The following is a 22,869-nucleotide window of genomic DNA, read 5'->3' as shown; positions in this document are numbered from 1 at the left end:
AGCTATATTTCTATAACACAATTAACTGTTTCATAAATCTGCTACTAGGTTTTAAAATATCACATTTTAGTAGACTGGCATTCTGATAAAAGAAAAAATATGCATGTATTTATATAACCAACCACATATAAAATATTGAGAATACAAATACATATTTATGCAATATAAAAATAAAATGGATCAGACTTATCAGACTTTTTTCAAACCAGAAAGACTTTCATACCAGGTTCATGAGCCAGAGCATGTTGAAGAACTTTTTCTGCTTTGTCATACCATTTCAATTTTAGTAAGAGCTCAGCCAGGTCATAGCAAAGATAATTCTTTTGTCCACTTTTCAGAGCAGTTTCATAGTAAGTGATTGCCTAAACAAAATTCATTTCATTTAAGGGAACAAGACAATGAGAATGGCATTCAAGCATAGCTATTTAACACATTATAGACTTAAAGCATAGGTATAACTAGAAATAACCAGGAAGAATTCTAGGCATATGCCTGCCTGTCAATTAAGTATGCCACTCTTCTCAGAGAATAGATCATCGCATGAAACAACTAACATTTCTTTTTCTTTCTCTTTTCCTTTTCTTTTCTTTTCTTTTCTTTTTTTTTTTTTTTTTTTTTTTTTTTTGAGACAGAGTCTCACTCTGTCACCCAGGCTAGAGTGCAGTGGTGCAATCTCAGCTCACTGCAGCCTCGGCCTCCCAAGTTCAAGCACTTCTCCTGCCTCAGCCTCCCAAGTAGCTGGCATTACAGGAGCCCACCACCATGCCCAGCTAATTTGTTGTATTTTTTTGTTGAAATGGGGTTTCACCATATTGGCAAGGCTGGTTTCAAACGCCTGAACTCAAGTGATCCACCCATCTTGGCCTTCCAAAGTGTTAGGATTACAGGCGTGAGCCACCACACCTGGCCAACAACTAACATTTCTTATGATAAGTAACTAAAGAACAGTACTTGGCAAATAATTTTTTTACAGGTTTTATGAGGCCAGTGAACCTTATCAAAGGCATACATTTTGCTAGCTGTTGTACATATGGTCAACAATTACCAGGAATAGGGCAAGAATATAAAAGTTAAAGAAAAATCTGTTTCCCCTACTGGAAAAAAAAAAAAAAAAATGAACTCAAAACACATAGCTTGCAAAAACTGGTGCAACAGAAAGAACATTTATCATGTTTTGTTACATAATGAAAGAGATATAAGAATAGTAACTTTACAGTAATTGATTTGATAGCAAGGATTCTAGCTGCAAGATGAAGCAAGCTCTAGGGTCCAAATAATCTTCACAAAATGAAGCAATGAAGAATCTGAGATACTTTAACACAAATCCCAGTTCATAAATACAAATTTGGAGTTTACAACCATTAAAGATGCAAATGGTGCTTGCTGAAGCTTCTCAAGAACAGGGTGTGATAAATTTGATGCAACAGACATATTTCAAACAATAAAGTACTTACCATTGAGTAGTTATGAGTTTTGATAAGTGCTTTGCCCATTTTACTTGCCAATGTCCCATCTTTCGGGTTCTGATTTAATGCTTGCTCGTATGCTACTATGGCTTCTTCAGGCTAATATTGCCAGGCACAAAAAATAAGCAATAAAAAATAGCATAACTGGGTCCCATTAAAGGGCAACATTTCTATAATTAAGCTCTACAGTTGGAAGATTACATAAGACTAAGCATATATTAAAGCACAGGAACTTTAACAATTTCAAAAAGGTGATAAATGAGAAGAGCAGGTATGGGTAGGTATAATTTATTAGTATAATTCTACCCATATTAATTGTGCTCTTATCTATATAAATAACAGTATGTGAACTAAGAGACACCATCTTGACTGTTCATTTCCAGAAGTCATTATAACTGCCAATTATAGAGGGCTGGAGGATTGGTTCCCTTTGAAGAAAACACCATCTTAGTCTGTAGCTCCCTTTATCTTTTGGTAAAAAGAAGAAGATTCCTAACATACTTTTGGTATCACCTCTACTTTTTTTTTTTTTCAGATGGAGTTTTTCTCTGTCGCCCAGGATGGAGTGCATGGCGCAATCTTGGCTCACTGCAACCTCCACTTCCCAGGTTCAAGCAATTTTCCTGCCTCAGACTTCTCAATAGCTGGGACTACAGGCACGGCTAATTTTTTGTATTTTTAGTAGAGATGGGGTTTCACCATGTTGGCCAGGCTGGTCTGGAACTCCTGACCTCAAGTGATACGCCCGCCTTGGCCTCCCAAAGTGCTGGGATTACAGGCATGAGCCACCGCGCCCAGCCTCATCTCTATTTCAAATAACAATAGTGCTGAATTTCTGTATCAACTTAAAAGAGAAAATCATTTTTTAAAATTGTAATGGATATCTCCCTTTTATTGTGATGACTGGATCTTCAAATATTAAACATTATTTTAAAAAACATCCTTTTAATAGGAAGTTGTACTCATCACAAATAATTTTTTAAAAATTGCAGTTCAGTAACATCAGAAATTTTACCTCTAGAATATTCATGTATGCATCCCCGAGGAGAAGAAAAGACCGAGGGTTGGCCATTCTTTCAGCAATTTCTCTGGAAATCAGACCAACACTACTTAGTATACTGAATATAGATATCTTCTTCCAAAAATAAAATAAAATAAAAAATAAGCTCACTTATTTCAGTTAGCCAGTAGCCTTCAGAGTATCTCTATATATCCAACAGTGTAATATTATAAAAACCTCATGCATACCCACACCCAAATTGTTTATGCTAGATCAGTTATTTCTGTCACTGAATCTTTCCATTTTCTGAAATGCAGGTAACCGAGTACAGATAGATAGTAAATATCTAAGTTCTCCTTGTCTGGACCTATACATTTTGTTATGTTTACTTCTGAAATGATGTGGGAGTGCAGGTACCAAAAAAACGATGGGAGAATAAAATTTTACTGTCCTCCTATGCATCTTGAGCTCTGACACTCATGGCATAAATTATATGCTGAAATAAGTTACCTTAAAAAAATACAAAGTCTTTTATTTCAGAATTTGTTGCTTACATATGACCTGAAAACGTAGACTACTAAAGGTCATATTACCAAAGTTATTGAAATAACAACGTGGTGTTAAATCTTTAACATAGAGTATTTCATCTAATTGGTCCAAAAATTCTTGAAAATTATCTCGGTTTTATAGATGATGTTAAGAGTTGCAGCTGATGTGTCAGATCTTCATGAAACAAAATCTATGCTTTTAACTATTACATTATGCTACATCAAAAATAAGTCAACCCTATTTTGAATTATTTTCATATCATTAGAGATGACAGTGATGATCTTTTGGAAATACCTTAGAAAATACAATCTAGGAACTCCAGTCCATCCATCTAAACATGCAGTGCTGCTCAGTTTCTTTGAATCACTCAGCATTTAAAAGAATCTGAGCAACTTTTTGAGTTTGATATAATATAGGTGAACCAATACTGAATTACTTCATCAACAGTTTAATATGATCTCAAGAGCTAAAAATGTTAATTTTCTCTTACATAGAGTGTATGCTTCTATGTTTACCCTTCTGTTTGGGGAGAAGAGGAAGAGCAATCTCTCTCTTTCTCCGTGTGTGTGTGTGCACGCGCACGCGCATGTGTGTGTTGTGTATCCCTATAACTCATAAGGGCATCAGTGTGACATACTTTTAAGGTCATGCTCTTTCACCAAGAAATATCTGTAACCCACATCTTAGCATGGTACATACTAAAATAATTTTTTTTCTACAACTACTATATTAATAAATATGCCTGCCTGTCCCCTGGATTACTGTTACATTACATGATGCTGTTAAGTTATTAGAATACAGGGTACACTTTCCCTTCTCAAACAGGAAGATCTAGGGTCTAAAAATAATATTTGATAAGGAGAGCTGAGAAACTACAGTAAGCCAGTTTGAAGGAATCATAATTATGTTTTAGGGAGAGCGAACAACTTGGTTAGAGTGATTGTGGTTGGTGGCAGAAGGAATCAAGACCACATTCAGAAAACAATCTGCAAAGTATTTGCAAAGCAGTTGAACAAAGTTAAAAAAAAAAAAAATTGGGAATCAATATTAGTGGCTAAATGTGTCAAAATATAATGGGTTGAGACAATTACTTACCTAAAACAAGTGATATATAACATTTTATCTTTTCTGTGCTTCAGATAAATATCTGCCATTTTTTCTCTGGCCTCTATAAAATAAGGCTGTTCGGCTGTAACATTTTGAAGGATGCTTAAAGCCCGTTCAATATCTCCTTGGGCTAGAGCTAGGTCTGCATTAGCAATGGTAACCCGCACTTCTTCAGATGTTCCAGAAAATTCATGGATGGCATCTTGTAAAACTTTGGCTGCCTCATGCTGTAAAGATGAAATTAAAATATCATTCTTCCAAAATAGTGAACAAATAACACTAGAAAGAGAGATTTTCTCATAACGCAGAATAAATGCTAGTACATTTATAATATTTATGAAATAAATTAATAGAATTTTCTGAAACCTCAAAAATTTAAAACTAAACCCATGACCAAAATCAGATGAGGCTGTAAATACTGTTAGCTAGATAAATGTTTTCACACTTAGGACAACAGCAGCTGCTATAGAGGGTCACTGCTACTATATTAATGAGCACTTACTTAGCATCCAGCATTGTATAATGAAGAGCTGTATACACTGGGTCTTCATTAAGTGGCAGATTACTTTATTCCCTCCACCAGAACAACATTGTTGCTACACTTTAGGTGAATATTCTACCTTATTTCCAAATGTGTACCTTGATGAATTGAAAATGTCATTTAAGAGTCATCTCAACTTCATAGATTATAAGAATTCCAGAAATGTTAAAATGTAATTTAAGTGTACCTTAGAATCAACTATATAGGGCATAATTGGCCTTACTTGTTCAATGTACTTTAAGTTAATTAGTAAAACAGAAATTCTCTCACACCTGTAATTCCAGCACTTTGGGAGGCCGAGCTGGGTGGATCACTTGAGCCCAGGAGTTTGAGACCATCCTGCATAATGTAGGGATACTCTCTACAAAATATTTTAAAAACTAGCTGGGCATGGCCCAGCTACCTGAGAGGCTGAGATGGGAAAATCCCTTGGGCCCAGGAGGTTGCAGTGAGCTATTATTGTATCACTGCATGCCAGCCGAGGAGACAGAGTGAGACCTTATCACTAAAAACACAATAAATAAATGGAAATTCTTTGTGATCTGGCAAATATTTAGAAATACAGCCTTCTTAATTTTCATTAAAATATGAAAAATAAGTGATTAGCAAGTGCTGCAACCTAAAACAACTGATACAAATGACTTTGAGTTCCTCATTTTCTACAAAGTTTAATTCTCCCAGAATTACTTTCTATCTTATCTGTATATATTATTATTTTTAAAATATCTGACTTTATAATATTCCTATGAGTATTCATTCAAGTATTTATTTTGTTTCCTCATCTACTAGAATTTCAGGTTGGTACTTTCTTTTTATTTCAGTAGTTCTAGAGTGTGCATAAATGTGTGTTTGTGTATATGGGTGTAAGTCTTTTTAGGGGTTCATAGGATTATAACTGCATTATATTATTACATTCACAGTAACCAAGAGAGTTGTACATCATGTTATTATGTTCCATTGTAGTCAACATGAGCACACTGATACTTTAGGTCACCCAGGAGCAAATTATGTTTAACTTTCAGGAGCTTACAGGAAGTTTATGTTTTAGTACAAGGTAATGAAAAATAAATTTTTCTAAAGTTTACCACTTGGTCAAGGGAATACATTTAGCTTTTCATTTCTTTCTCTTTTTTTTGGAGTCTCGTTCTGTCACCCAGGCTGGAGTGCAGTGGCATGATCTTGGCTCACTGCAACCTCTGCCTCCTAGGTTCAAGCTATTCTCCTGCCTCACTCAGCCTCCCGAGCAGCTGCAACTACAGGCACATACTACAATGTCCAGCTAATTTTTGTGTATTTTTAGTAGAGACAGGGTTTCACCATATTGGCCAGGCTGGTCTCAAACTCCTGACCTCAGATGATTCACCCAACTCGGCCTCCCAAAGTGCTGGGATTACAGGTATGAGCCACCGTGCCCAGCAAGCTTTTCATTTTCTACTAATACATATGTTAGAATAAGAAAGTTCACATCTGAGCCCTTAAATTAAAACTTGACCTACCTGCTCTCCATTTAAGCGGTGAAGCTCTATCAATTCAAGAAAGATCGATAAACGATGGCTTGTATCAACTTCAGTTTTCCTGTCTTTTGATTTTGTGGAAGCTCCAATTCTTTTCATTCCTGGTAAACTCGTTGCCATGTGCAGTGTTTTAATTGCATCTGCTATTTCTCCCATTTGCTTTTGTGACTGAGCTTTTATCAAATGATATAAAGGATATTCTCTCACCTGAAAAATAATATTTAATAATATTTCCTTGGAGTGCCTACAACATCAACACATAATTTACAATCCATCAAACATTAAAATAATGAGATCACTGAGAACAGTCCATCTTTGATTGTATGCATGAAGTCTATCTCTGCCCTCTTATTAACTCTCTGATTATTTATCATATTAAATTGGATTCAGGAAAATTGCTTCTCCCCGCATCCTTTGAGATGACAAAGAGGTTGATTACATATTTCTCCTGTGACAGAAGAGAAAGTGTAAACAAGGTTTATAAGGCTAGCAAATACATTCTAAGAGATTACTTGAATTTTCAGGAAAGGAACTTCTTTATCCGGCACTTCTAGGACTGATACAAAGTTATTAGATTTCTAGAAACACTGTTTTTCCCCTTTTTTAAATTTGAAGATTAAAAGTTTCAGGACATTTTAATGAAGCATTGACCTTCCCCTTTGACACTACTCCTAACTATATAGTTCTAAAGCTTCCATCTTTACTTCAGCTATCAACAGTATATACAGAAAACATAAGAGAATGATAAAATGAGTTGGGAAAAAGAAGTAAAAGGGAAGGACAGGACCCAGAATGAGGTGACATGGCAGTCACCTAGCAATTAGGGAGTCTATAATCCTTCTGATGCTGAAGTTCTCAACCTTAGGCAGCCTGGACATTTGCTTACAGAGCTTCGTGTGAGACTCACACTCGTGCTCCTTCCTCGGAGACTTTGACTCAGTAGAGGTGTGGCACCAGCACTGGGGCTCTGACATACCCCTAGTCTTGAAAACCACTATCCTAAGAAGCAAGTGATATTTTCTGCAAATCTTAATTAGGATTCTCTAATTCACTGAAGGGTTCTCCCTTAACAGGGTTCATGACCCTGTGAAGCAAAGCAAAAGCTATAAGAGCTCCTTCATGACTCGAGGTAATACAGGAAGCAACTGAACCTAGGATTTTCCCTAACGTTGAGGAGGTACTGGATGTAACACATAATATCTGGGATAGAAATGTACTGTGTTTATATCCTCAAACCACAAGATTACTTTCAAAATGACAAGATGTTCTTTCACAATGAATCCAAAAGAAGTTATTAAAACTAAGGCCCAAGAAATAAACAATTATTATCTTTATACATAAAAATATTTGACATAAGGATCTAGAGTTTATCATCATTTTTATATACCTTCATTACTGCCTTTAATTCTCATTGTAACAGCAGAGTATTAGTAAGTGAGTTTTACAGAAAAGAAAACTGAGGCTCAGAGAGAAGTGAAAGACCAGACATTAACCTCAGGATTTTTGTCACCAAGTCCACACAGTTTTTTATCCATACCTGTGTTGCCTCAATTTTTCCTTCTACTGTTTGTGAGTTCAATTTTTTTCCCATTAAACATGCAACTGTTAGCAAAATACTACAGGCTAAAACACAAAATACTTGAATATGTAAGCTTTCAAGGAGGGTGACATGTCTTATCCACTTCAGTCTGGAATACTTACCTTAAAATCATAGCTCAGACAAAGTTCAAGAGACTGAGAACACAATTTGACTTTTTCTTGAGACAAGTAAACCTGAGCTAGCAGCAGATGAGCATCGGCATAAGAGGGATTGTGTTCTAAGCAATGCTGAAGGTTATTAAAAGCTGCTTCAATATCACCTAATAAGAAAAACAATGCATTGTTATAATTCAAATGATTAAGAAATGGAGATCTGAGAGGCAAGAGGAAGAAGACTGTTTAGTTTACGGAGAGCCCTAGTGTTTGTCAACTTAAAGTTTGCTGTTCATAGGCCATGGTTTAATTCCATCTGCACTAGTTAGCTTCCTTCTAGTCCACATGAATGAATACACCTGCAAGTCAGGCAAGCCCTTGATCCTAACGAGCAAGCCAGGGAAAGCAGGAAAGGATGAGAGCCAAGCACTGGCGTTACTGAGAGGCCAATAAACCGACCTTTATTTTCCTTGTCAAAAAAAAAAAGGTTTTATTTATAATTTCATTAAAATAAATTATGCATAACAAAGACATTTCATTTAAATAGCTAGAATTTTGTAGTGTCACTTACATTAACAAAGAGCATATTAGTCTAGTAATCATTCTTGGTCAAAAATTCTATTACTACTACACATAAAATAACAAAAAAGGCCTAAGGATATACTTCAGAGATTCAGAAATATGAGTTATAGATTTAAAATACTTTTAAATACCAACTGAAATAATGCCAGTTATATATCTGGGAGTCTTAAAATAGAAGGACATAAGATTAAAGTGACAGGAATCGAGGAATTGACCTTGGGCTGACAGACGTGGTAAGAAGAGGCTCTTCAGAGGAAAACATTGCATTGATTCTAAGTCTTAGAAGTTTCTCATGATGTAACCCACACTGATCTGCACTTAGTCACCTCATAAATGGGCCTTAAGAAGATGTAAGCAGAACAACTCCCCATTCAACCTTGCTAGGAGAATGGGGGAAGAAGACAGCCTAAATGATTTTCTGTTGAATTATGCCCCTCAACCTCACCTGATGTCAGCAAAATAAGGCTCAACTTACTGGTAATAGAAACGCACTGAGACTGAAAATGTTCTTCTCAGAGACGAAGGATTAACAGAAAACTAACTGGCTGAGAAAGCATAATAACTTACTAAACACAGCATCAAAGTATAGCAATCAAACGTCAAGCATAATTAACGATGCTAGATTCTTTATTGTGATACAATCCAACACTCAAAACTGCACAGGTAAGAAAAGGAAAAGTTAGGCATAATACATTTGTGTGAAAATTATCTTAGGAAGGAGAAGGCTTAAGGCGATAATTTGAAGAAAGAGGTTGTACTAACAGGAGAAAGTGCATAGAGAATTAGGGTTTGCAAGTAAGAGACTGAAGAAAATGAGTACTGTATGAGTAACAGAAATGAGAATCTTTGTTTCTTTTAAGGGTGAGGAGATGGATATGTAGGGTAGGAAACTAAACATTTAAAATATTTTAAAATATTTAAAATATTTAGAAGGATACTAAATATTTAAAAATGAGAAGTGGGTCGTTACCGTTAAGGAAAATAGACCACGTCTCCAGAGATCAACACCAACATCACATTCTTTCTAAGAGCAGTCCAATTTCCCTTGAGTGAAACTGAAGGACATTTCAGTCCTGTGTATCTGTCTTTGTCAGAGTTCTATGTAATAAAGCATTTGGCTGGCATTTGTCTTGGGTTCCTGGAAGGAGTCTCTAACTCTTGGAATTTCCTTCATGTTAGGGATGTCTGTATTTATTACTCTTTATGGACCCTGATAGTTTATCCTAATGAAGAGACTCATGGTACGCCCCTAGATAGTTTATGCTAAAGATAAGACTTGAAATGGGGGCTGGCTGTGCCAGAAAGACCAACCCTGTGATTAGCGGGTTGGGGCTTAGAGCCACATTATCAGTCGGTGGGGACTGGAGATTGAATTCAATCATATGGACAATGATTTAATCCATGTCTACTTAATGAAATCCCAGTAAAAGCTATGGACACCAAACCTTGGTGAGCTTCCCTGGATGCTAATACTCTGATTGTCACACATCGACATGTCAGGAAGTCTCCTGACTCCATGGGGAGAGGACAATGGAAACTTTACATTTGGGACCCTATCAGACCTCACCCTGTGCATCTTTCCCTGTTGCTGATTTGGGTTAGTATCCTGTTGCTATAATAAAACTGTAATTTTAAGCCTAGTGCTTTCTTGAGTTCTGTAATTCATTCTAGTAAATTAATGAAACTGAGGGACTTCCACATTTGCAACTAGTCAAAAGCACAGGAGGCTCTAGGAATGCCCAAATCTGTGGCTGGTGTCTGAAGTGAGGGCAGTTTCATGGAAGACTGTGCCCTTAACCTGTGATGTTTGGCCCAACTCCAACTAGTTGGTGTCAGAAGTCATTTCAGTTGGCAATTTAGCAAAAATACTACTATTTAGACACATGCTAGCAGTATTTCACATGATTTAAGGGTGCTCTTCCTTTTTTTAACTTTTGGTTACTAGAAATTGTATTTTTTATTTCAATAGGCTTTTGGGGAACAGGCGGTATTTGGTTACATGAATAAGTTATTTGGTGGTGATTTCTGAAATTCTGGTGCACTCATCACCCAGTCACTGTATCCAATGTATACAGTCTTTTTTTTTTTTTTTTTTTGAGATGGAGTCTCCCTCTGTCGCCCAGGCTGGAGTGCAGTGGCCGGATCTCAGCTCACTGCAAGCTCCGCCTCCCGGGTTTACGCCATTCTCCTGCCTCAGCCTCCCGAGTAGCTGGGACTACAAGCGCCCGCCACCTCGCCCGGCTAGTTTTTTTTTATATTTTTTAGTAGAGACGGGGTTTCACCAGGTTAGCCAGGATGGTCTCGATCTCCTGACCTTGTGATCCGCCCGTCTCGGCCTCCCAAAGTGCTGGGATTACAGGCTTGAGCCACCGCGCCCGGCCTAATGTATACAGTCTTTTATCCCTCCCTCACTCTCTTCCTGCCCTTTCCCCAAGTCCCCAAAGTCCATTGTATCATTCTTATGTAAGACTGTTCTTAAAAATGGGATTAATAATAAGAAATTTTCATGACTAGAGACTTTAACGATTAAGTATTACTAGATTGTGACTTATTCATATAAATTTTCACAATATAAAATAAACACTTAATAAATTATAGGAATCAAAGTCCCAGTCTAATTATATAGTGGGTGATACCCCTTCCAATTAGGAGAAAAACTGAAATATCCTGTGGTTTAATGGTACAATTCAATCAGAAGGTATTAGTATCACTTCTTACAACTGAAATATTTTAGAGGTAAAACAACCCTCTGACATCATCTAAATGTTTTTAACAGTTAAAACAGAAGTCTGTAATTTCCACAATCTATAAGGAATCCAAACAAATCATCAAGAAAAAAAAAATCCCATTAAAAAGTGGGCAAATGACATGAATAGACATTTCCCAAAAGAAGATACACAGATGGCTAACAAACATTTAAAAAAAATGCTCAACATTGCTGATCATCAGGGAAATGTAAATTAAAACTATAGTTAGGGACCACCTTACCACAGCCAGAACAGCCACTATTACAAAGGCAAAAAAAAAAATAATAATAAAATAAAGACGTTGGCATGGCATGGATGTGGTCAAAGGGAACACTTATACATTGCTGGTGGGAATGTAAATTAGTACAACCTCTTTGGAGAATAGTATGAAGATTTCTCAAAGAACTAAAAGTAGATTTACCATTCAATCCAGCAATCCCACTACTGGATATCTATCCAAAGGAAAAGAAGTCATCATATCAAAAAGTCACCTGCATGTGTATGTTTATTGCAGTACAATTCATAACTGCAAAGATATAGAACCAACATAAGTGTGCATCAACCGATGAGTGGATAAAGAAAATGTGGTATGTATACACCATAGAATACTACTTAGCTGCAAAAAAAAAAGAGAAAGAAATAATGTGCTTTATAGCAACCTGGATGGAACTGGAGGCCATTACTCTAAACAAAGTAACTGAGGAATGGAAAACCAAATACTGTTACGTTCTCACTTATAAGTAGTAGCTAAGCTATGGGTGTAAAGGCAGAGTGATATAGTGGACTTTGGAGACTTAGAAGAGGCAGGATGGGAAGAAGGTGTGAGATAGAAAGCTTCATATTGGGTACAATGTACACTACTCGCATGATGGGTGCACTAAAATTCCAGTCTTCAGCACTATACAATTCATCCATGTAAGCAAAAACTATTTGTACCCAACACAAATAAAAAATTGAAATAAAAAATTAAAAAATAAAGAAAACAGAGGTCCAAAGAAGCAGTAAAGGCAATCTCATCACTCCATTATGTAACAGGAAATAACTTTATGAAAAAACCTTTTAAGCTGGTTTCTGCTCTTACAGTTTTACAAACTTTTATAGCATTCAGTTGGCAAAGGTACATATAGACAAGTATGATATGATGGTCTTTTTTAATTTTTATTTTTTTGAGACGGAGTCTTGTTCTGTCGCCCAGGCTGGAGTGCGGTGGCGCTATCTCGGCTCACTGCAAGCTCTGCCTCCTGGGTTCAGGCCATTCTCCTGCCTCAGCCTCCCGAGTAGCTGGGACTATAGGCGCCTGCCACTATGCCTCACTAATTTTTTGTATTTTCAGTAGAGACGGGTTTTCACCATGTTAGCCAGATGGTCTCGATCTCCTGACCTTGTCCTCATGATTTGCCCACCTCTGCCTCCCAAAGTGCTGGGATTACATAGGCGTGAGCCACCGCGCCAGGCTGAGTCTTTTTTTTTTTTTTTTTTTTTTTGAGACAGGGTCTCACTCCCCTCACCCACACTGAAGTGCAGTGGCGTGATCCCGGCTCACTGCAGCCTCAACCTCTCTGGGCTCAGGTGATCCTCCCACTTCAGCCTTCTGAGTAGCTGGGACTACAGGCACGTGCCACCAAGCCCAACTAATTTTTGTATTTTTTTGTAGAGATGAGGTTTCACCATGTTGCCCAGGCTGGTCTTGAACTCCCAGGCTCAAGTAATCTGCTCACTTTGGCCTCCCAAAGTGCTGGGATTACAGGTGTGAGCCACTGTGCCCAGCCATGATGGTCTATTTCTATGTGTAAAGTCATGTATTTCTCTGTGCCTTAGAAAACTAAGGTTATAACTGAGTCATTTTTATTTTAAGCTATCCATAACTATTCACAGAAACTAAACAAGAATTACTCGGTACTTTTCATTAGGGCCTGAAATCTGGCAAATGTTGCATTTGGTTATAGCAGTAAGAACACAACCATGGATTAATGACTGTAAAATCTTATTGCTAGTCTCCAGTAATTTCTGACAGACTTTTTTTTAGAGTGGTACAACTGCATTTTCCCAGCAATTCACTTAAGCCACACAAGTTTATAGTAATTTTTAAAGGATTAAATAGTAAGTTATGCAATTCTATTTTGGATTAAAATTACTTATCTATGCATATACAAAATGTACATTTTATGTGACTATTCTCTATATATACAGAGTGCTTAATTTATTCACACTTGTTTTATCAACATCAGAATAAAAGGTTAAAAGTTTTAAGGTATACTCTACCTGACAAATATTTCACTTTTGCTATTAGGAAGACAGTTTGCAGAAGACCTGGAACAGTTCTTACTACAGTCTCCAGGACTGAGACACAACGCCTGAGAAGTGGACAAAGAGGTTGCCCAGGACTTGCAGGCTAAACAAAACAAATCAGCAGATCATTTTATAAGTGTAAAATAATATTTAGCTAAAAATAAACATATATTAATTTTAGTATAACTAACCAAACTATAGATATTTTTCTAAAATTTCTTTGATTTCACTTATTTCATAATATTTTTACTATGACTTAACTAATACTAATTTATTTCCCTGGGATCTATGAACAGACAATACAAATAATGGCTCTTATTCAGCAAAATAATTATGAAACTATTATACAATTACTAAATGGATATCAAGTGAGTATATCTGTTCAAAAGTTTTATCAGAGAAATATATCTGTTAAAGGAAAGATAACTGAGAGGTAAAGTTTCTTGCTAGAATTGACACAGTCAAGGCAGTAAGTGTTCAAATTCTAGATATGCCTTGTGATTTGCTCAATTCAATTACTCTCATTATCCCCTAGAATACTGTGAAGCCAGTTTTAAAGAATTCAGATTTCCCCACTGGTAAACAGAAGGCAGAACACTCACTATGCTAAACTAAATGTCTCATACCTTTACATTCCCCACTTTTCAGCCTGGCATGTTTTAGACCCTCAAAGTTTTCCTTTCAATTAATAATGAGTATGATAATTAAAGTGATACTAGAACACTGCTTTATTCTTCTCACTGTTTCTTATTCTTATAATGGCTGTCTACCCAACCAACCTTTATCCAATGGTCATCCAATCACAAATTTAGTACTGTGATATCAGAATTTAAATATAAAATGTTCATCCCTCCTGCTTTGCCTTACTACGGCTGTTTCTTTATATGAGGCTGATCCTCTCCACCCCATGCCCCCTGACACATAAAGATCTTTAACTGGACTGTGCCTTCTTATGGAAAATCACTCCTATAATGAGCCATTATTACTAACAAGAAAGTGCTACAACTTACACACACACAATGTATCACTCAAAAAGATAATCAGAATATGACTACTATTGCCTAGAATACTTCAATTTCTTTAAATTCTTCACATATAATCTATATAATAAAATTTAACACTCCATAATACCTATACAGTTCTACTGGTAGTTTCGTATTTAGTTTTGCTTCTTTTATAGGCCTAAGGGTTTTATGTGTCTTGAAGATAAGATTTTATGCTTCTTTGCACAATAATAGATACATAGCAAATAGTTTAAAAATGTGTATTTTTTTCAGCCTAAGTAAAAATAGTGAAAGTGTAAGTGATGGTGAGGTTCTGATAATGTTCTTTGTCACCTGCTAAGAATGAGTTATTGAGAACCATCATTTTACTGCAAACAATTTCAATGTGCAATCATAGAAAAAATAGTTATGCAGACAATCTTTAAGATATCATTTGTTCAACTAAAATTCTAAACAAAACTATGTCTATAAAAGGGTCAAAGAAGTAGGAACAGAGCTAAAGAGACAATTCTGCCTTTCTCATATTTCCCTGTGAAAACAGAATCATATACACTGATTACTTTCTATCATGCTGGTAAAGGAAAACAGAATTTCCTGGTAAAGGAAAATAGGATGTCTAGTTGAAACTAGAGACCCAACTACCACTTAATGCATTATTTCTTGTTCTATTACAGTTTATTCTCAGCACATCTGATAGAGAAATCCATTAAAACATTGGGTTAAAGTGTTGACTTGCATCATGCTGGAAGCCTTTTGGTGACTCCCCATTGTATCCCATTGTACTCAGAATTAAAGCCAAAGGAGTTATAAGAACTGCTATGGCCCTACCTGGGCTGGTCTCCTGTGGGATAACCTCATCTCTGACTACTCTCCTCCTCCTCACCCTGCCCCAGCCACATTTGTCTCCTCGTGTCCCTTTGGGCTTCTGTACCAGCTGCTCCCATTGTCTGAAACACTCTACCATATTTTCACATGTTCTGTGATGGTTAACACTGTCAACTTGATTTTACTGCAGGACGCAAAGTCTTGATCCTGGGTGTGTCTGTGAGGATGTTGCCAAAGGAGATTAACATTTGAGTCAATAGGCTGAGGAAGGCAGACCCACCCTCATTTGGGTGGGCACTGTCTAATCAGCTGCCAGCATGGCCAGAATATAAAGCAGGGAGAAAAACATGAAAAGACTACACAGGCTTAGCCTCCAACTCTATATCTTTCTCTCATGCTGGATGCTTCCTGCCCTTGAACATGAGACTCCAGGTTCTTCAGCTTTGGGACTTGGACTGGCTTCTTTGCTCCCCAGCTTACAGACAGCCTATTGTGGAACAATGTGATCGTGTGAGTTAATACTCCTTAATAAACTCCCATATGTATATAAGGAGTATATATATAAAATCCCATATATATACATACACATACTATTAGTTATATACACTATTCATTTTATATATATATATATATCCTATTAGTTTTATATATATATACACACACACACACACACCCTATTTTTCAGTCTTTGTTCAGATCTTACCCTCTTCATGAGGCCTATCCTGACCACTGTATCTAAAATCACCATCACCCCACCATGCTCTATTATTTTCTCCTGTCATTTTCTAAACATAGTATACAATTGACTTAATTATATTATCTGTCTCCTCCCGTTGGAATACATGCCTCAGGGGAAAGGAATGTAGTTTGTTTTACATGGGTATTTCCCCAGCTCCAAGTAGAGTGCTAGGTACTCTATAAACATTTGTAGAATGAATCCTGAATACTAGATTAATACTGAAAAAAACATATTCCAACTTCCAAGCAAGTGAAAATGGATTATGACTGGGGAGTCTGAGGTCAATCCCAGGTACAATTCTATGAGGGTTTAAGTTTAAAAAATAAATAGCAATGAAAGCCTAGAAAAGGACATGATAATCGAAAAGGCTGTATGGGTTCCCTAAGGGAAGGTCATTTTCCTTATTTCCCATGTTAACACAGTTACCAAAGCTGTAGATCAGGGAGAATGCTAAGAAGTTTGCTTTCAGCAATGGAATGCTTGATAGTGCCTGCCCTGATATCCCTGTGTTGAATATGAGCTGAATACAGTAAAGTTAGGACGTCTGTATCTGCTTACTATCTGTAATAAGAGTGCTGACTAATAAATCCACATCAATTTGGAAAGAACTCTCTGGTAGTACAACATAGGGTTTTATCTTCAGGTCTACTCAGAACTGTTAATACTTGGAAGAGAACATTATAGTAACAGTTATCTCAGAGCTAGATAAAACAGATGACAATAAAGATCCATTTAAAATAGGTGACAATCATGATCCACAAGGAATATGATAACATGGAATGGATATGATAACATGGAATGGATATGATAACATGGAATGAATCTGAATTCATTTCATGAGATGAATCTGAAAAGATAAAATTTCATAGAATAAATGTAGAGTCCTACATTTGAGTCCAAAGGTACAACAAGAGACCGAAAGTCTTTAATTAACTGTTAATTCAATAGAAGTAATTAATGTAATGTGATTTATAAAAAGGAAGTTGAATGGACTTCCGAAATAAGGGAGGAAAAGGTCTATTCTAGTTCTTGCAGGTCAAATCCACATCTGGAATAGTGAGCTTAATGAGAGGAACAGACAAAATAAAGAATATCATCAGATTCACAAACAGAATTCTCAAAACTATTTCATATAAAAAATAAATGGCTGGAAACCTAGAGTTGTTTAGTGGAACATGAAAACTAATTGCCAATATCTGAAGGTCTGTTTAATGAATGAGGAATGATCCTTGCTCTAAGCAACTGGACTTGCTCTTTTTCAATCCAGGGAGCAGAAGGAGGACCAGTAAATGGTCCTTTTTTTTTTTTTTTTTTTTTACCAAAAGCAGAGTTTGACTTAACACAGGAAATACAGGCTAACAATCATAGTTATATGATAAGAACTTCATTTCTAAGTGTGTCTAGATGTGGGAGGGGCACTTGACAGTGATGTTACAGACTGGATGCAAATATAATGTAGGTGTCTGAATTAGATGACTTTTAATATTTCTTTAAACTGAAGATTTTAAGATTTTATGAAATACAGATGAATATCTGCAAACCAATACTTTCAGTAGTTGACAGCAGTCATTACTAAAAACAGTCTGATTAAAAGCGATTTCAACTAACATAGATACAAATACTACCATTTTAAGATGCCGATATAGTCTAATGCATCAAAGAAAACTTTTAAGTTCTTTCATAAAACATCATGTAAATGCATCCTTGAAAGTAAGTCCCACAATTACCTGCATTGGGCAGAAGCTCAGATATTCCATTACAATTTCTAACAAGAAATCAGGATTTAGCTTTTCAAAATACTGTATGCCAAGAGGCAAACCTTCAATTTGTGAAAAATGAGTGTCCAGGACATCATTTAACAAATTAATAACTTCTTCTTGTCGTTTATTTTTCTTCATGGCAAGAACTGCATGTAAATAGATTAATTCCTAGAAAATAAGTAGTTTTCATAAATTATTCCATTTAGCTATAAAGCCATTTATTTCTACTCAGATTTCAAATGCATATAATGTGCTACTGATACGCAATTATTTGTTCAAACTCAAGTATTAGCTTGAATAGAGTTTTAGAATCATTCAGAAGAATAAAGTTTCATTTTGCATGGACGTAAATTAATAAATGCAATTACATATTAAAATTAGTGTACACTAGTGCTTTCCAGCCATTACAAAACAATAAGACTGATTTATAATTTCATATTTTATAAACAGCTAGCATTGACCATCTGATAAAATAAAATACTGTACCGCAGATTTTCCAATGGACTGCTGAATTTCATTTAAAAATTCTAGCTGCTGATCTGCATCCTGTAATTGCCCTTCTATCAGCTGACATTGGATAAATCCTAAAATCAAACAGGAGAAAGACAGTCAAAGTCCACACCAATTCAGGCATGCACTCTTCAAGCTAACATGACAACATTAATAAAACATGTTTTCCCCCATCACAATACTTTAACATTTTAGATTAAAAATAACAGAAAGAAAGAAAATGAAAAGAATGAAAAAAAATAAAATGGGTAGCCTTGGACCTTATAAAATCATGTACTGAAGAATTCATAATATATAGGAACCACCTTATATAAACCTGTTCTCTCAAGATATTATTTGTGAATTAAAATTTTATTTTAAAGACATGACTTTTCTAATCTGGGCAGTAGAGAACAATTTAAGTTTAGAAAACCACAAAATACTTGTGTTCTTCTCTAATGGCAAGTTAAAAGCAATTGCTACTTGTATCTGTATTATAAATATTTATGAAAACAGTTGTCATACCAACTAGGGCAGACACACTAGTCTCATCAAGTGTCATGGCGGTCTTATACCACTTCAGTGCCTCTTTAATTCTTCCTTGTAAAATCATTTGGTATCCAAGTTCTGCAGCAAATTCTGATTGCTGAGGGTTTAAACTAAAAGCTCTCTCAAGTAACATTTGAATTTTTTGAAGAATGAGTTGACTACGTCCACACTAAAAAGAAAAAAAGATTATGTAAGATTTCAAAGTCAAACATTTCTACCAAGACTGAAGGATTATTTTTTCTAAATATATATATTATTTGTACTTCACAGCAGTGATGAAAAGAAAAAAAATAATAATTAAGGAAAATAAAACTTTCCCATTATCTATACAATGCATCAAGAGTTTATATTCTATCAGAACTTATATATCCTAATGAACATAATGCTTTTACAAAATAGTATGAAAAGTACACTTCTAATGATGTCACTACACAAACATATTTTTTTGAACTCCTTTTCCAAGCTGTCTCATGACTGTTTTATAGATTAAACAAGAAAACCATTATTTTATGGTTACGTGTGTATGTGTGTGTGTGTATGTGTGTATAATATACGTATGTTTTTTCTTATTGAATAAAAAACTAGGACTAGGATCTGTTTTCCCCCTAAACACTAGCTATGCCGCCAGTGAGAATATTTTAAAAGATCATGCCTTAGAATCTTCTTGAAAAAGCTTTCAAGAAATAGCAGTGTTGTTAGAATAAGTACATCACTTTTCAAGACAACAATCTTTAATAGTAAAATACTTATTCAAATGTTTGAGCCAACTTATATAATTTTTATAAGCTTAGTAAAAAAGTAATTGAAATAATGTGTCTAGGACTATGGTAAGCGAAAAAGGTAAATACCTCCTTAATTCAAACTTTCGTTATAGCAGGGAGTTTTCTTCCTTTAAAGTTCACACAATCTGATATCTTTGTTTTTAAATAAGAAAATTCAGTATAGTCATGTCATTTAACAATTAATATCCTTTATTTTTTTCTTTCAACTTTATGCTTGCTAATTATTTTAACCTTCTTAGTTTAATGAACTTTTCAATATTGTCATTCCTTGTATTGATTTCGAGATTCTACTGTATTTTCTATTTTATTCTTGATTACCTTCTTTTACTGGGAGCTTATAATAAAACATTTCTTTCCTATTGTTTTTTAAAAAATAAGCTACCAACCATTTCCTCCACCAAAATGGTCTTTTATACACTTTAAAAGTTTTTAAAAATAGTTTTAAAAAACAAAAGCTAAGAGCAATCCTGGTCATAAATCTATGCTCTGATGAAAATAAACCACCTTCTACTTCCTTTGCCTGGAAGGCACTTGGCTATGCTTAAAAGATCAATAAGTGGCATTTCCTCCACGAAGCCTACATCAGGGGTTCTTATAGCTGGAAACCACATCTCCTCTAAACTGCCTTTCTTAGGAGTATGTCATATATTTAAATACATATTTGCACTCTAGGCCATATGCTCTTCCCTGCTTCCATCTTTTCCACTTATTTTATGTCCTCTACTATAGATAACAGAGCTCTGGTATATGGTAGGCACTCTCACAGTTCTGCTGAAGGCGAGTGTAATGTTATAGAAAAGTTGAGCATTCTGTGGTTCCATGGCATCCAATGCATTTCCCAAGTTTTCCAGCTTGGTGGAAGCCTAAAACAAAAGCAACTGGTATTAACTTTAAAATACACTAAGTAAAAACAACATAATACATGCACATATACGCTAACAAAGCATAACCCGACTAGTATTTTAAAAGACCTTTGCTTTTATAAATTCCTCCTCCTCCAATGGATGATTATATGTTATAAAACATATTTAAGGTTCTAACAAGCTCAGTAATTATATATGTGTTTTAGAATGTGTTTCTTTAATACTTATTATTGAATGGAAACCTTTGGATAGGCAAAGACACCCATAATATTTCATTAACTGTACATGCCCAGCTCCCCCTCCAACAGTTAATTCATGACACAAATGAAATACGAATGATAATGTATTTACAAATTATATGAGATCAGCCCTTCAGTTGCCTCTATAGACTGGTTTATAATCAAAATATTTTCTAGAATAGAAAAAATTATTACGGTACTTAGTACAAGTAATTTCAATGCCTGGAAAATTTACCCCTACTAAGATACTCCTAGTATTTACTGAAGTATCTATCAGGCACCGTCACATTAACCAATCTAACCACACTAAACACAATGCAAATCTACTACATGTTATACTAATACTATTTCCTTCAGATTAGAGTTTGGCACTCCCTGATCTAATCTATAGTCAATGTGTTCACTACTACAGAAACAGATATACTTTATTATAAGGTACAATTGGATTTTATCCTAAGCCCATTTAATTTTTGCAAATTCAGTTAAATTGTAAATATACTATAAATTACATTTTGCATACATATTTTTTCATATCTAGTATCACTGGTTACATTAATCATATATATTACTACACAGTTTCATACAGAAAGCCATATATACTATAATTAATGATTTAAGGGATTTTCAAGGGTAATGTTAATCGTATAATATTTTTGCTTTACTAATAGATTTCAGAAGCTGACTTCTTTGTTAAGGTATAGTCTAATAATCAACTAAAAACTACCATGACATATAGTCTAAAAGAGAACTTCAAGGCTTTAATGTATATGCACATGCACACACATGTGTGTGCGTATGTAGGTGTGTATGTGTAATGAAATATATTTTTTAATATAGGAAACTTAATACAATGCCACTTACCTTCTCTATATCCCCCTCCCTACACACATAGTAGAGTGCCTGCATTCTCAGTGCTTCCACATTTTGGCTATCTTGGAGCAGCAACCTGCAGGAAAACAATTTAGTTAATGTCAAAATAAATTTATATATTTTCTTTTATTTGAGGGCATGAAAAGTTGGTTTGCTTGCCTCACTATTCCACTGATCAAAATAAGTAATTTTCATTAGTAAAATGATACCTGCTTTGTGAAACTTATCAACTTTATTATTTAAACAAATAAAAGTCTCTGGAATTTAATTTTTAATATGTTTTTAAGAGATATGAATAGGGCCGGGCGCGGTGGCTCAAGCCTGTAATCCCAGCACTTTGGGAGGCCGAGACGGACGGATCATGAGGTCAGGAGATCGAGACCATCCTGGCTAACATGGTGAAACCCCGTCTCTACTAAAAAATACAAAAAACTAGCCGGGAGAGGTGGCAGGCGCCTGTAGTCCCAGCTTACTTGGGAGGCTGAGGCAGGAGAATGGCGTAAACCCGGGAGGCGGAGCCTGCAGTGAGCTGAGAAGATCCGGCCACTACACTCCAGCCTGGGCGACAGAGCGAGACTCCGTCTCAAGAATAGGGCCGGGCGCGGTGGCTCAAGCCTGTAATCCCAGCACTTTGGGAGGCCGAGACGGACGGATCATGAGGTCAGGAGATCGAGACCATCCTGGCTAACATGGTGAAACCCCGTCTCTACTAAAAAATACAAAAAACTAGCCGGGAGAGGTGGCAGGCGCCTGTAGTCCCAGCTTACTTGGGAGGCTGAGGCAGGAGAATGGCGTAAACCCGGGAGGCGGAGCCTGCAGTGAGCTGAGAAGATCCGGCCACTACACTCCAGCCTGGGCGACAGAGCGAGACTCCGTCTCAAAAAATAAAAAAATAAAAAATAAAAAAAAAAAAAAAGAGACATGAATAGATTATACTAGTCTCATTAAATCTTGTGGCAATCCTAAATAAAGTATTAGCTAACTATATACAACAGCATAGTAAAAGAATAATTCACTTTAACCAGGCTGATTTATTACAGGAATTCCAGGAATGCAAAGCTGGGTCAAACATTACAATACCTACTAATGTTATTCACAACAACAGATTCCTATGTGATAAAAACAAATGAGAAAGTATTACATTAAAAAATCCTATTACTAAATGGAACAAAAAGCAAAAAGAAAAAAAAAACAAGCATAAACTTAAGAAACATGCAAAAGCTATAAAATTCCTATGAAACTATACTCAGGGACATTTTTCA

At 35.7% G+C, this 22,869-nt stretch overlaps 1 protein-coding gene across 3 annotated transcripts in view; it reads right to left on the bottom strand.

Moving 5' to 3' along the window:
* Positions 1–22,869, bottom strand: part of TTC21B (tetratricopeptide repeat domain 21B) — an 83,996-nt gene that overhangs the window by 40,637 nt on the left and 20,490 nt on the right. For all 3 annotated transcript variants that reach the window (XM_017889186.1, XM_017889187.1, XM_017889188.1), the window contains exons 7-18: positions 21,599–21,683; positions 20,400–20,498; positions 18,830–19,022; positions 18,302–18,399; positions 17,783–17,983; positions 13,461–13,590; positions 7,879–8,036; positions 6,160–6,384; positions 4,111–4,349; positions 2,482–2,554; positions 1,455–1,565; positions 224–362 (exon numbers count right to left, since the gene is read on the bottom strand). In XM_017889186.1, coding sequence (XP_017744675.1) covers positions 224–362; positions 1,455–1,565; positions 2,482–2,554; positions 4,111–4,349; positions 6,160–6,384; positions 7,879–8,036; positions 13,461–13,590; positions 17,783–17,983; positions 18,302–18,399; positions 18,830–19,022; positions 20,400–20,498; positions 21,599–21,683 — 1,751 coding nt within the window. The remainder of the gene's footprint in view (positions 1–223; positions 363–1,454; positions 1,566–2,481; positions 2,555–4,110; positions 4,350–6,159; positions 6,385–7,878; positions 8,037–13,460; positions 13,591–17,782; positions 17,984–18,301; positions 18,400–18,829; positions 19,023–20,399; positions 20,499–21,598; positions 21,684–22,869) is intronic.

Source organism: Rhinopithecus bieti, unplaced genomic scaffold, assembly GCF_001698545.2.
Source record: "Rhinopithecus bieti isolate Rb0 unplaced genomic scaffold, ASM169854v2 scaffold_18745, whole genome shotgun sequence".
Lineage (NCBI taxonomy): Eukaryota > Metazoa > Chordata > Mammalia > Primates > Cercopithecidae > Rhinopithecus > Rhinopithecus bieti.
Note: the sequence above shows the minus strand (reverse complement) of the source record. Positions and strands in the feature narration are given on the sequence as shown.